General features: G+C 38.1%; 1 protein-coding gene across 1 annotated transcript in view; it reads left to right on the forward strand.

Annotated features, from left to right (window-relative positions):
- The window catches only part of MICU2 (mitochondrial calcium uptake 2), a 163,236-nt gene that overhangs the window by 123,435 nt on the left and 27,001 nt on the right, over positions 1-12,800 (forward strand). Inside the window, exons 5-7 of the mRNA XM_086621449.1 lie at positions 1,227-1,274; positions 6,557-6,639; positions 12,301-12,363. Of these exons, the coding sequence (XP_086477575.1) occupies positions 1,227-1,274; positions 6,557-6,639; positions 12,301-12,363 (194 nt within the window). The remainder of the gene's footprint in view (positions 1-1,226; positions 1,275-6,556; positions 6,640-12,300; positions 12,364-12,800) is intronic.

A 12,800-nucleotide genomic window follows, 5' to 3' on the forward strand; every position in this document is an offset into this window, starting at 1 on the left:
ATGCATGCTGGATAATCGGGTGAATAGCCCTATTTTGATGGAGAGGAAAGCTGAGATATGGAACTAGAGTGAGCTGGCGACAGGATCAGCATTAGACCTGTCTTTAAATAAGACCTTGTTTTCAGATTTTCAGACTCTTGCATTCAGCAATTTAATATTTCTAAACTCTGATACTTAAGGTGTTAAGTCATTATCTGAAGTCAAGTACAAATGCTGTTGGCTCTGCATAATAATGTATCAGAAGTTAATTGTTTATCACTGAAGCTTAAGTGGATTCCTTATCTATCAATTAACTAAATATAAATTATAAAAAATAGTTTATCTTTGCACAGATAGGCGTGTTTGAACTTCATTATTTTAATCAGCTTCAGCATTGTACAATGTTTAGCTCACAAGTTTAAAGTAGCTCAGTTATTTTGAAAAGTGATTTACAAAAAAGCCCTTTACATTTTTTCTGCAAACATTATTGCAGGGCAGATGGTTCAGATTCTGTTGTTTAACCACCCTCGTTATGCGCTCTCTATCTTTAGCTTGTACGCTCTATTTTGACGCTATCACATCTTTGTGTTTGTTCAGGCTTTTCACTTAAGGCGGTATTTCAAAGGAAAATGCTGGAATTTTCCTTCAAAAGGGGGGAAAATACTTTCACCTTGTAGAAAGGACATGTTCCTATTTAAAAAAAAAAAAAAAAAAAGAGAAGCCTCCTCTTGGCACAGGGCCCAGCAGTACTATCAGCACGATCTAGCAGCTTGGCAGCTTTGCGTGTTGCCATGTTCCCCTTGAGAATTAGAGGGAAGCTATTCTCCGCCTTCGCGAGCCTGCCAAAGGATGGAGGACTTTGATCCTTGATGGTAACATTAGGGTAGTTCTCCTCCCAGGTACTAAATGTGACAAAGCGCATTTAATTTATTTACTTTTTATATAAACATTGGATGTTTTCAGTGAGAATCCAAAGATTTAGTGTAGGCCTTTTATTAATACCAAATAAACCTTACTTTCTTGATTAGACATGAACGTTGATGAGTCTCTGGATAGGGAGTTTTACCTTCAGAGCACTAAAAACAGGAGTAAAAACTTTATGAAATAATAATGTGGCTTACTTTAATAACCTATTTAATACAATGTTAAACTACATTTTTTGTATTTATAAGATTTGATCTTTCAAGTCTTGCTATAAGGTTGTTTTGGGTTTTTTTGCAAGTCATTTTTTAACTCTTCTATTTCAGGGTTGATATCTTATGCAGAGTACTTATTTTTGCTGACAATCCTTACGAGTAAGTATTACATATATTTAAAATACATATTATATATATTTAAAATACATATGTGTAAATACTCAGCTACTAACAGCTTTCCAGGAACTTTTTCTGATATTTTTAACTTCTAATTTTCTACATTATAGTTAAGACTTTAAGTAAGGCATTAATATAAATGAATATAGCTTCAATTGATTGCAACCTGCTTCTATAGTGTCATCACTGGTCCATAGCAGTACTTCAAAAATCACGATAGTCCCTGCACCGTGGAATCAGTCAGGTCCTTCAAGAGGCTTTGAGAAAGGGGAGACATTATTTACAGGACCACATAATAAGAGGAGGAAGAACAGTGGGGCAAAATTATTATTTGTCTTCTGGATAGTAGTCTTAGTCATTTGGGACAATGAGATGTTAACATATTACCTCATGGAGTGATGTAAAAAGCTATTGTGGTGTCAGAAAGATTGTTTCCTATTGTTCATGTGTTCAGATGTGCAATGGCTGATATACATAGAACAGCAGACTTCTGCAGTGTCTTTTTGTTTGACTTTTAAATCTTTGTTTTTCTCTGTTCCTTTTGACTTTATTTCCTCCAAGTATTTTGCATGCATTTCTACCCCCTCTTTTGCCTCCTCCCTTTTTCCTCTATCAGACATTTTTTTAAAAACCTTTTTTGTTTGGTACTTGCTTTATCTGCAAACAGCAGGCATTTTTCATTTGTGCATGGGGGTGGTGTTTGATTTTCTGGGTTTCCTCACCCAGATTTACTCTATGCCATGCTTGCCGCATCCCTCCAGCTCTAGGTGATGCTGGAAAATACTGAGATTTGAGATGACAAGATGAGACTTGTGCAAAGCTTTTGACACTGTCCCGCACGACATTCTTCTCTCTAAACTAGAGAGGCATGGGTTTGATGGATGGACCACTCGGTGGATAAGGAATTGGCTCAATGGCCGTACTCAGAGAGTAGTGGTCAACGGCTCGATGTCCATGTGGAGACCGGTCACGAGTGGCGTCCCTCAGGGGTCCGTGTTGGGCTCGGCCCTCTTCAACATCTTTGTCGGTGACGTGGACAGTGGCATGGAGTGCACCCTCAGCAAGTTCGCCGATGACACCAAGCTGTGTGGTGCCGTCGACACGCTGGAAGGGAGGGATGCCATCCAGAGGGACCTCGACAGGCTGGAGAGGTGGGCCCGTACCAACCTCATGAAGTTTAACCAGGCCAAGTGCAAGGTCCTACATCTGGGTCATGGCAATCCCAGGCACAAATACAGACTGGGTGGTGAATGGATCGTGAGCAGCCCTGAGGAGAAGGACTTGGGAGTACTGGTGGACGAGAAGCTCAATATGAGCCGGCAATGTGCTCTTGCGGCCCAGAAGGCCAACCGCATCCTGGGCTGCATCAAGAGGAGCGTGGCCAGCAGGTCGAGGGAGGTGATTCTCCCCCTCTACTCTGCCCTCGTGAGACCTCACTTGGAGTATTGCGTCCAGTTCTGGAGTCCCCAACATAAGAAGGACATGGACCAATTGGAGAGGGTCCAGAGGAGGGCCACGAAGATGATAAGAGGGCTGGAGCACCTTTCCTATGAGGACAGGCTGAAGGAGTTGGGGCTGTTCAGCCTGGAGAAGAGGAGGCTCCGGGGTGACCTTATAGCGGTCTTCCAGTACCTCAAGGGGGCCTACAAGAAAGATGGGGAGAGGCTGTTCAGGAGGGCCAGTTGTGATAGGACAAGGGGTAATGGTTTTAAAATAGAGGGAGGTAGATTCAGGTTGGATATTAGGAAAAAATTTTTTACTATGAGAGTTGTAGAACACTGGAACAGGTTGCCCAGAGAGGTGGTGGATGCTCCATCCCTGGAGACGTTCAAGGCCCGGTTGGATGAGGCCCTGAGCAACCTGATCTAGTTGGAGATATCCCTGTTCCTTGCAGGGGGGTTGGACTAGATGACCTTTGAAGGTCCCTTCCAGCCCTAACGATTCTATGATTCTATATGTGCAATGAGCATTACACAGTGACACCCATGGACTAGTAGTGAAGTAGTCCCCATGCATGTCCATGTAACAGTCCACACGCAGTCTTATTTGACTGGCTTAGATAGGTCTAACGTTTTAAGCAAGGGTCAAAAACAAGTGTACTACATCTCATGGTATCAGTGGATAGGGAAAGGAGAGAAGGAAGCAGTCAATCTTATCCCAATGGACGATAGATGCTTGAGCCTCATCACTTCCCTGGCTGCAAGGGCCGTGGCAGGGGCTTAAGCAAATTGACAAGTTATCCTTGCTCTAGAAATCCGCTCTGTGACGGTGTAATAAGAACAAGTAGTGTTGGTCTCCAGAGTCCAATCTTCACAGACAATGACTGTTGGTACACACCTCTCGCACAGCTTAGGCAGGCTTTTTACAATTTACATCATTTCTCAGCAGAACTGCACCAGTTCCTACTAGCAACTTCAACTAGGACACAGTATTACGTAGTATATGTAAATTAATATAAGCGATTTACCATACAAATGTGCTGTTTCACCAATAATAGCTGTCCAGTGCTACACACGACTTGAACATGAGTCATACCATGTGTGCAAATGCTTTTTAAAATCAGAAATAATATAAGAATCTAGCTCAGTTAGAAAGCTGATTTGAAAATATTTGTTGCAAATCAAATAGGAGGATTTTTTTTTTAAAAAAAAAAAAGCTCAACCACATTATAACTTCAGAATAATACTTCAATTAAAGTTGCAGAAATAGGTGTCAAAGATTCTATTTCTTTAAAACTCTGTGGCAGCTGAAAGTAAATTCATGATGATTTATTGCCTAAAACAATTATAAAGTTGAAGCAGTATCAGAGCAAGTTGTTCCACTTCTCCAAACAATCAAGTAACATTATTTTTCACAGAATTTATATAGGAATGTATTAGACTGCAAAAACAAAGGCACCTTTTGATGCAAGAATGTGCTAACGTCACTGCTTTGGTTACACAGAGGGTTATCATACCGATCAGCTTGAAAGCAAATGTCAACAAGCGTTAGTGCCTCTATCTAACCACTGTGTTAGTCAGCCCCCAGTTACACAACCTGCCTCTCTCACTAGTGAGAATTAATGTGAAATTTCTCAAAGCAGCCATTAATATTTAAATAACTTCTTCTAAGGCACCCACAGAGCAAAGGGAAACGAGAAAAGTCACCAGGTTTCCAGAGTCCCGGTTCCAGGACACTACTGACTGGACCATGCTGCCTGTCATACAAAAGCGTCGTCTGTAAGAACGCCAAACTTGAAAATGTAATTTTGTGGCAGACAAAGGCTTTATTTTGGCCCCTGTGGTCCCCTTTTCTCTTTTCTGTGTGCTTTGTATCATCATAATCTTTTTTCTTCCACTGCAGTACTGAATTTCGTTTCCAGCAATTGGTTAATGGAGCTTCTGGTGAAGGAGCTCAGGAACTGAAATTGTCACCTTGCCTCAAAGCTTTGTTCCAATTAGCCAGTCACACAAGTTGACAGCTTGGTCAACATAGGAATGGTTGCAGGGGAAGCACCCAAGTCTAACCTGCACTCACAGCTAAGATGAAGCTCTTCTGTTCAGATTTTGGAATTTTGCCCAAGATTCTAATTAAATACAAATATATCTGAGGTAGTCTTTGAACTGTGCTTATTTTACGAACACATACCTTTGGGGTTACATCATATCAGATAAATATGTCATCCCTGAACACTATAAGCAGCTTTAGGTCCTATATTTTCAGTAACAGTTCTCTTATCTGAAAATTGCAACACAGATGGTATGAATTACTATCAAATACATCAATTACTTTTATTCTCTAAATATGTTATAGGATAGGCTTTTCTTGCTTTTGTACTAGTAACACGAATTTAGTATGTGGTATTTCCATGGAAATAAGCCAGTTTTGATTATTATAACCTAGTTGCTGGGGAAGGGCTCTGCTATGCAGATTTATTAAATATCCCTGCATCACAAGGTTGCTCCACAGAGAACATTAGTTGGCGGCTGAAGATGTAGTTATTTCTAAAATGTAAAAATAGTACTTTCCTTAACCATCTTGTTATCACTTAAAAGGAACAGGGTATTTCTTTAACTTTTTTCTTTTGCAGAAAGATTCTCTGAAAAATAGCAAGACTTAAAACTTTACAGATGAAGCTGCAAAAATGTATTTCCAAAAGAAAAACTCTGAAGGCATTAGAGCTTTTTAGAAATACTGCTTCACTGCCCTCATGAGTCCAGCATTGTTCTTGGAAGCATAAATATATTCTAGAGACGATAAGTCCGTGGCTTTCATATTAGTGCCTGACTTCACTGAGTTGTGGAATTAATTCACCTGCTCCAGAAATTCCTGGGCTAAGTGCTTGCTACTGCAGCGAACTATAAGTACGTTTCAGTGGCATGTTGCGCCTGTGTGGGCTTGCTAATGAGCAAGGCCACCTCCTGTAAGCAAAGCAAGATCAGGAAATTGTGGGAAGGAGCTCAAAACACGCTGCATTTTTATAGTGCCTGCAAGACTCAGAACTCGTTACAGTTTTTGTGTTGAACAGAAACATCCACTCGGTGAAGGAAATGCAGGGTAAAATTGTATAACATTCCTGAAAACACCAGCTTGATGGGAGTCATACAAAACACACTTTTGTCCAGAAAGGCCAGAGTGGTTTATTACTTCCCAGTAACATTTGAGTACATTGTTTAGGGAGGAAGGAGAAGAGAAGAAAAAAAGGCGGGGGGCTAACACAGCGGGAGCAGGAGCCGAGAGAGCTGGCCACAATTACAGGATCAGTCTGTTTGCTTGGGAAGAGTAGGGAAGACTGCAAATACTGGCGTACAGTAATGCATGCGAGAAGTACCTGAGGAGTACACTAGCTCTTTCACACAGTTTGGGAATAATTATTGCTTTCTCAAGGCACTTTCCAGTCTTCTCACCTGAAAAGGAGCTCTAATAAAGGCAGAGCTAGACTTCAGAAGTGACATGGGATTATGGAAACAGACATAGAGAATATCTAAGACTGGGACAGTAAGACATACAACATTTTCACAGCTGTTGGGATCAGGTGGGCATTCGTAGCTGTACTTAGGCACTGCTGGCGTTTGCCATTGCATTAATTATACCTTGAAATTATGTTAAAAAGGTGTTTAAAAGGTTTGCTTATATTGGAGCAGGTACATGTGGTTTACTGGAAATGTCATGTACATGCATAATAATGGAGAACTGAACCGTAGACAATATTCCTTTTGCATTAAATATTTAAGTATATGTCTGTGTGTATGTTTACAATAAAGCTTTCCTGCAATTTGTTGCAGAACCCCAGACTGGATTTCAGATTGCCTTTAAAATGCTGGATACGGATGGCAATGAACAAGTTGAAAAGAAAGAGTTCTTTAAGGTATGTGTATTTATATTCATATTAGTTTTAAAGCATTTAAATAGTTCTATGGGTTATATTTGCCAAATGAAGATTCATTAAAATCTTCAAGCCTATTTCTCAGACCAATTTACAATCACATACTTACTACAATATTTTATATGAAAGGAGCACATACCAAAGCATTGCTACAGAAGTACTTCTTATATTTGAATCCACTCTTATAAATGTTAGCTGTGACTTGTATCTAAAAATCTGCTACTGGGAAGATAGGAGTTGGTGTACATCCCTTAATCCCATGAGCTAATTTAAATAATCATCTGGAAAAGTCTTTTATTTTCTAAATATTTTGAATAATTTTTTTAATTCACCATCCTCTCTTGGGTTTTATTAATTTTGTTTGCTGTTGCACAGGTTTTTTACCAATTCGCACTTTGGAAAGTAACAGCAGTTTTTCCCATGCTCAAAAAATTAAAGAAAACTTGCTCTGATGTTTTAAATAGGCTTAATTATATAGCTTATTCAACTTCTAAGTGTTTAACAGGAGGCTGTTAACTAAATACTTCTTGTCGAAAGTCGAATGTAAAGTTAATAAACATAGTTTTTAATAGACTCCCTCTGCTGAATTCAGATCCTTCGTTCATATTGGAAGTGTCTAGGGAGACAATTTTATAAGAAGCTGAAATGGCTACTACAATGCAAATTATTTTATGTCACTAGGATAAAGTTAAAGATGATCATTAATGCAACAACTCTAGAGAGCCATAGGACCTAAAACTTACAAAGATGCACGTGTGGATAAAGAAATTACCAAAAATTTGTTTACATGTGTTTTCATAGCCTTAAACTCTGAATGAACCATGCAATAGCTGTTAGCATGTTTTGCCCTAATAGCCATTTTTTCAGTGAATTGTCTCTTAGCAAGATTACAATTGATGAGTTGTACTTGAATATGTTTTAAAATATTTTTTAAATACTGTTCAACTTAGTATTACAGTTGGAAAATAATACTTGAAATTAGACCGTTTTCCCAAGACAATGTTCCCAGAAGCCTCTAACTGAGCCTGCAGATACCCTGAACTCATTTGTTGCTATACAAAATCTTTGAAGCTTGAAGAATTTGCTCTGTTAAAATGTTAATTATTCTGCTGATTAAAAAGAAATCAAATTCTAACTAAAGCCTTTCTTTTTAACCTACTAGACCTACAATCCCAGTGATTTCTTATCAGAGTAGCAGCAACCTGATTACCAAAATGTGACTGTTATGGCTGTATTGTTCATCTACAAAACAGTATGTTATAGGGGAAAGTAAGTCCATGAACACAAGTGAATGTGTTTAGCCTGTAGTGCCTCTGCACCAAAATGCCATGTTAGAAGTACTTCCTTTAAATAGATACTCTATCAGTTAAGCAAATACGGAGATTCTTGCAGAAATACAGCACAACTCTCTTTGGGAGGTGTACAGTATGTCATATATTTAATATCCATTATCCATTTCAGGTAATTCTAATTAAATCAGCCAGTAGGAGCAACAGAAAGTCATCAAAAGTAGAGGTGAAAACATTATACAAATCATTAAAAATAACTTGATTCCTGTAGAGGCAATCAAATTAAATGAAAATTATTCTAGTTAGATTGTTACTTTGCATTACCTTTATGGGCTGTATTGATAAATGAAATAGAGTAGTAAAATAAACCCATATAAATTGCAATGTCAACTCGCAAGAATCATTAAATTCAAATAAGTCTCACAAGATGTAAACTAGTCAAAAGATGAGGTTTCTTACATGATTGTTTCCTTAACATTTTTAAGCAGTGAATATATTAAAGCAAAACTTGATTTTGGGTGATGAGGCACTGGAACAGGTTGCCCAGAGAAGGTGTGGATGCCCCAACCCTGGAAGTGTTCAAGGCTGGGTTGGATGAGGTGTTGAGCAACCTGATCTAGTGGAAGGTGTCCCTGCCCATGGCAGGGGGGTTGGAACTAGATGATCTTTAAAGTCCCTTCCAACCCAAACCATTCTATGATTCTATGATTTTTATAGATAAGGTTTAAAAATATAACTTTTGGAATGTAAGAATCTGGAAAAATGTGTGTGTGTTAATCTCTGTATACTCTAATTCTGTATGCATCATAGAAAGCTTCTGTATATTTAATAAATCAGTAAATTGTGTGGCTGATCTGTCACTTGTCTTAGCCCAGTTGGTATCTCAGGAAAATAAGTCTGAACTATTCTATTAGTTATTTCCACAGTACATTTGACAATAATATCAGAAAACGTGTGAGGAAAGGACAGTGAAAGAGAGTAGCAAAGAAGCAGTAATTAGGAGGAAGTCACTGTAAGCAGGATGTGACGGGAAAAGAAATTTCAGTGCTACTTCATTCTCTTCCTTTGTCACCTCTACTGGTTAGACATCTATGTACGTCTACATCTGTAGATTTAGACTGTAAATTCTTTAAGGTAAGAACTTTGCCTTTTTTTTTAGAAAATGTCCATCATTCTTTGAATTGTATATATCTCAGCTCTCATGTGTTACTGGTTAAACAGGCACAAGATGTGTCCCATGAATCATTCAGGAAAGGGAGACAGGTGACAAGCAGGCTCTACAACCCAAGTCCTTAGTGTCTGCAGCACGTGGTGTAGATAGGCTGTATGGATCAGGCACTGAAGGAGTGTGAGGTGCAGGATATCCCAGTAGATTCAATGCTTTTCGCTAACATAAATGAATGTTCAGGAAAGGCGATCTTGAATGCAATTCCATGTTTTGAAGGAGAGAGTTTATGTTGCCCTCCATAACCTTTCCCTATCTGTGCACATTTTCCTCCTTTCCAATAGGAGTTAAGTCTATCCCTTCCCAGGGACAGACTCTTGTTCTCTGTCCTCCCTACTTCTTTGCATTCAAGCCAGTCTGGTTTTAATTTGTGCTTCATCCATGTTTCAGTGGTAAACATTCACAATACAAGAGACATTTCAGTATCAGGGCCCCAGAATCACAGTAATCTGTATTTCGAGGTGGCCTCCTTAAGGATTTGTTGCTTTGCCCTGCAACTCCAGGGTGAAGAAGTCGTGGTAGAAATGGCATGTTCACAGACAGATGTCAGTTGCCATCCTTTAATCAGCCCCTGCCAGAGTGCAAAGAATTGTTTCTCAGAGCCATATTGTCTGCATCTTTTTGAGGACGGTAAGATACATCTGTGTACTCCGCACTTCCAAGACATTAACGTGAGACTCAGTGAGGGGAGTTTCCAGACGTGTGCCCATAATAACCTATGCACATTAATCTGAGGCCTCCCATCAAGAAAAAGGCTACCACAGATCCCAAAATCCCCAGCAAGTGAGGAATTTCCCTAACTCTGTCCTGATGAAATATTTCTAAGTAAAATTAATGACAGTTCAAAATCATTAGGAATGGACGTAGGATAACTGATGGCACATGCAAGATCTATGTGATTTAGACTTTCTAAATAGTCTAAATAAACTGTATACACTTCTCCTGTGCAGCAGATACTACAAAACACTTGCGGAGGTTCATCTAGGGCTGAGTGAACCAGCACCTGACACTGTCAGCAGGGTGCGATGGTTTTGTACAGAACAACTCTGCAGTCCTAGAACATCCACAAGCACTAACTTCTCTTAAACAACTGGAAGATGCAAAATTACGGGTTTTTTTTTGAAGACTGACATAGCCTTTCTGCCAACTCTTTGTCTTTTTCAGAAAAGATTACTTTTAGTATGTCTTTAGTAAAGAGCCATCAGTTGTGCATAATAGGTCTCTATCTTTGAGTTAGCCATTAGTATCTTCCAGTGATGAAGAGATATAAATATTAAATACAGATAAACGTTACAAGGAGCAGTTGAGTATTAGAGTCCATTTCTCGAGGTCAGAATTCTTCTCCCTCTGTGAGTAGTTGCTGCACTGTGCTGGAAAAAAATCTGCAAACTACTGGAAATAGTTTCAAGCACTATAAGGATTTACATACAGTGTAAGAAAATAATAAACTAAATCTTACAGAACAGTTGTGAAAAAAAAAATACGCTGTGTATCTGTGTTCTTTAGTAGTCTCTGCAGACTTTTTAAAGAGTTGTTTAAAAATAAAATCCAAAAGAAAAAAAAGTCAGATTTTTCTCTTGTTTGGAAAATATTTGCAGTTGTATTTCTTGTGTTTGAGCAAAAGATGAATTTTTCAGGTGAGTAAAAATGTAATTTTTCAGTGAGAATATGGATGAGCAGTTGTGGTTTTATCCAAAGCTCTATATTGCTATTTTACCATGAAGAAATTCGTAATGCTTTTACTGTACTAGTCAATTGTTGTGTAAGTGATCAAAAATAAAAAGAATTTGGAGAAACTTGGAAGAACTGATACTGTTTAATTGTCTTGTTACGGTATTTATTTTGATAAATGCTATCAAGGCCTGCCATTTAAAAATAATAATAGAAAGTAACTATCCTGAGAAACTCAAAAACTGAGGCTGTAAAAAAAAACAGAACAGGTGAATTATTAGTCAAAATTTGAAGACCAGGGAAAGACCTTTGGTGACACAAACAGCAGGTTTTTCCTGCTTACTACTTACAAGCCCATATTAGGTCTCTGAACAACATAACAAAAAAAAAAAGAAAACTATAAAGCCCTAAGAAGAGATTTGAAAACACACAAAATAATGGCTATGCAAATTATATCATGGATTTTTTTCCCAGTGTTCATGGGCAGGGTGAGGAATCACTCAGAAATGTTTGAGAAGCAAACCACCTGAGCTTTAAAAGCATCTTTCCTAAAGTCTCCAAATCTGGAGTACTCGGTGTAAGTCCGTATCTGTACCTGAAATGTAATAAGTCCCTTGTTCTTTCATTTTTGCTGTCCTTTTGAGGATTCATGCAAATGCCTGTGAAAGGTAGGTATACCTTGTACTATGCTGAATCGCTTATTCTTGGGGAAGTCTTGACCTCCCAAGCTAAAATACAGTCAAAGAAACCTTGCAGCTGAGATATACTTGAGGTGCTGCAAATTAATGCAGTTTCTATATTACCTTAAATCTCTAATTGGGACAGTGGAAGTTATGTTTTGAAATGTGAGTCATATCAGTGACTTGAAGATCTTCTTAGCTAAAACATTCAAGATTCATTTCTTTGTGGGGTGGAGGGGAAACTCAAACTATGTTCTGCTTAATGCTAGTTCTGAAAATCCACTGGCTTATTTGATTAAAGTATTCTTTGTTGTTAGTTGTACCTCACTTGAACAAGTATGTTTTTCATGTCTAGAAGATCATGTCTGTAGCAGAACTATGTAAGCTGTCTAGGAGGACAGCATGAAAATCACAGGATAATTTTTGTTTCCTGAGTAACCCTCGATGTTACACCCCTGAGTTTCAAAATCTTATGGAGTGAATGCTAAGCTTCTAGTGCAAGAAAATCTCCTCTAAAAATAGGGTAAGCAACAGATAGATTCATATGCTCTGCTTGGATATATTAACCACAGCAGATAAGACATTCCTGGGAAAAAGTGTGTCTGAATAGGAAAATATCCTTAAGTATATTTTGTCATGTCTAGAGAACCTTGCAGAAACGTAATGACTTTATAATTAAGAAAAGGTGGAATTAATGCAAGTTTATGAAAAAGGAGACTCTTGATTGACCAAATTTGTAATTTTCCTGTGGGTTTTTTTCATATATTAACAAAAACAGTTGCAGAGAATCATTGGGAAGGAAGATGATTTGAAAACAGCTGGAGACGAAACAGTATTTCAGGTATGAAATAAAGATAAGTTTTTCTTTACAAAAGCGTTATTATATTTCCTGTGAACTTTGTTGGTTTTTTTCAGAGTTTTTACTTAAGTGTATAAGCATCAGTGCTTTAATTAAATGAAAGTGCATGATGTGTCAACTGCTTTCTAACTGGGAAAGAAAAATGTTTGTCATTTCTGACTCTCCTGCTGAAGTGTATGCAGTTAATATATTTTATTACTGTGTGGTCACTCCATTATTTAGTTTCTGTAAGCCTCTCTTTCAAAGTATCTCTCTTCTATTTACAAAAAACTCAGAAAAACCTCCGTATTGCCATATGAGAAAAAAATACGTTTCCAAATAGAAATTGATGCCTTAAACTTACCTAAGTGTTGCTGTTGCAGTAATACCGGCTTATTCTGAGTTACTTTGAAATGTAATTGCTGTTATTGAGGTGACAA

This window comes from Tauraco erythrolophus, chromosome 1 (genome assembly GCF_009769465.1).
Source record: "Tauraco erythrolophus isolate bTauEry1 chromosome 1, bTauEry1.pri, whole genome shotgun sequence".
NCBI lineage: Eukaryota > Metazoa > Chordata > Aves > Musophagiformes > Musophagidae > Tauraco > Tauraco erythrolophus.